This window comes from Aptenodytes forsteri, unplaced genomic scaffold (genome assembly GCF_000699145.1).
Source record: "Aptenodytes forsteri isolate BGI_AS27 unplaced genomic scaffold, ASM69914v1 Scaffold90, whole genome shotgun sequence".
Lineage (NCBI taxonomy): Eukaryota > Metazoa > Chordata > Aves > Sphenisciformes > Spheniscidae > Aptenodytes > Aptenodytes forsteri.
Genome location: NW_008793941.1, coordinates 283822 through 284523, shown reverse-complemented (window position 1 = coordinate 284523; position 702 = coordinate 283822). Strand labels below are relative to the sequence as shown.

The 702-nt window shown below is 70.2% G+C and overlaps 1 protein-coding gene across 1 annotated transcript in view; it reads left to right on the top strand.

Annotated features, from left to right (window-relative positions):
• GRB7 (growth factor receptor bound protein 7) overlaps positions 1-702 on the top strand; it is a gene marked incomplete at its 5' end in the record, with an annotated part of 15901 nt that overhangs the window by 14756 nt on the left and 443 nt on the right. Inside the window, 3 exon segments of the mRNA XM_009273317.2 lie at positions 77-193; positions 272-332; positions 446-552. Of these exon segments, the coding sequence (XP_009271592.2) occupies positions 77-193; positions 272-332; positions 446-552 (285 nt within the window).

The following is a 702-nucleotide window of genomic DNA, read 5'->3' as shown; positions in this document are numbered from 1 at the left end:
GTGCTGCCCCCCCCGCAGCCCCTGTCCTGCGGGGACCCCCCCGGTCACCCCCCCACACTCTCACCGTCCCCCGCAGCGAAGCGTCTCGGACAATGCGCTGGTGGCCATGGACTTCTCGGGGTGCACGGGCCGGGTGATCGAGAACCCCAGCGAGGTGCTGACGGTGGCCCTGGAGGAGGCGCAGGCCTGGAGGGTGAGTTGGGGTGCAGGGGTGTGAGTGGGGTCCCCCCCAAGTCCACCCTAACGCCTGCTCCTTGCTTTGCACGGCCAGAAGAAGACGACGCACCGGTACAGCCTGCCGGCAGCCTGCCAGAGCTCCCCGCTCAGCACCGGTGAGCAGCGCCCAGCCGTGGGGTCCCATCCGGCAGAGCTGGGTTGTGCCGAGGCGGGGGGTCCCTGCCCCGGGCAGGGGTTCCCCCCAAGCCTGACGCCCGTCTTCCCGCAGCCATCCACTGCACCCAGCCCTGGTTCCACGGGCGCATCTCCCGGGAGGACACCCAGCAGCTCATTGGCCGTCAGGGCTTGGTGGACGGGTATGGGGACCCCAGGGGGGTCGAGGTCCCCAGGGCTCATGGAGGGGACATGACACCCCTGGTGGGTACATGACCCCGGGGGTTATAGGCCCTGCAGTTCATGGGGTGATGCAGGACCCCAGGAGATGGGAGAGACTTGCCGGGGGGGGGGCATGGGATCCCAGGGGGG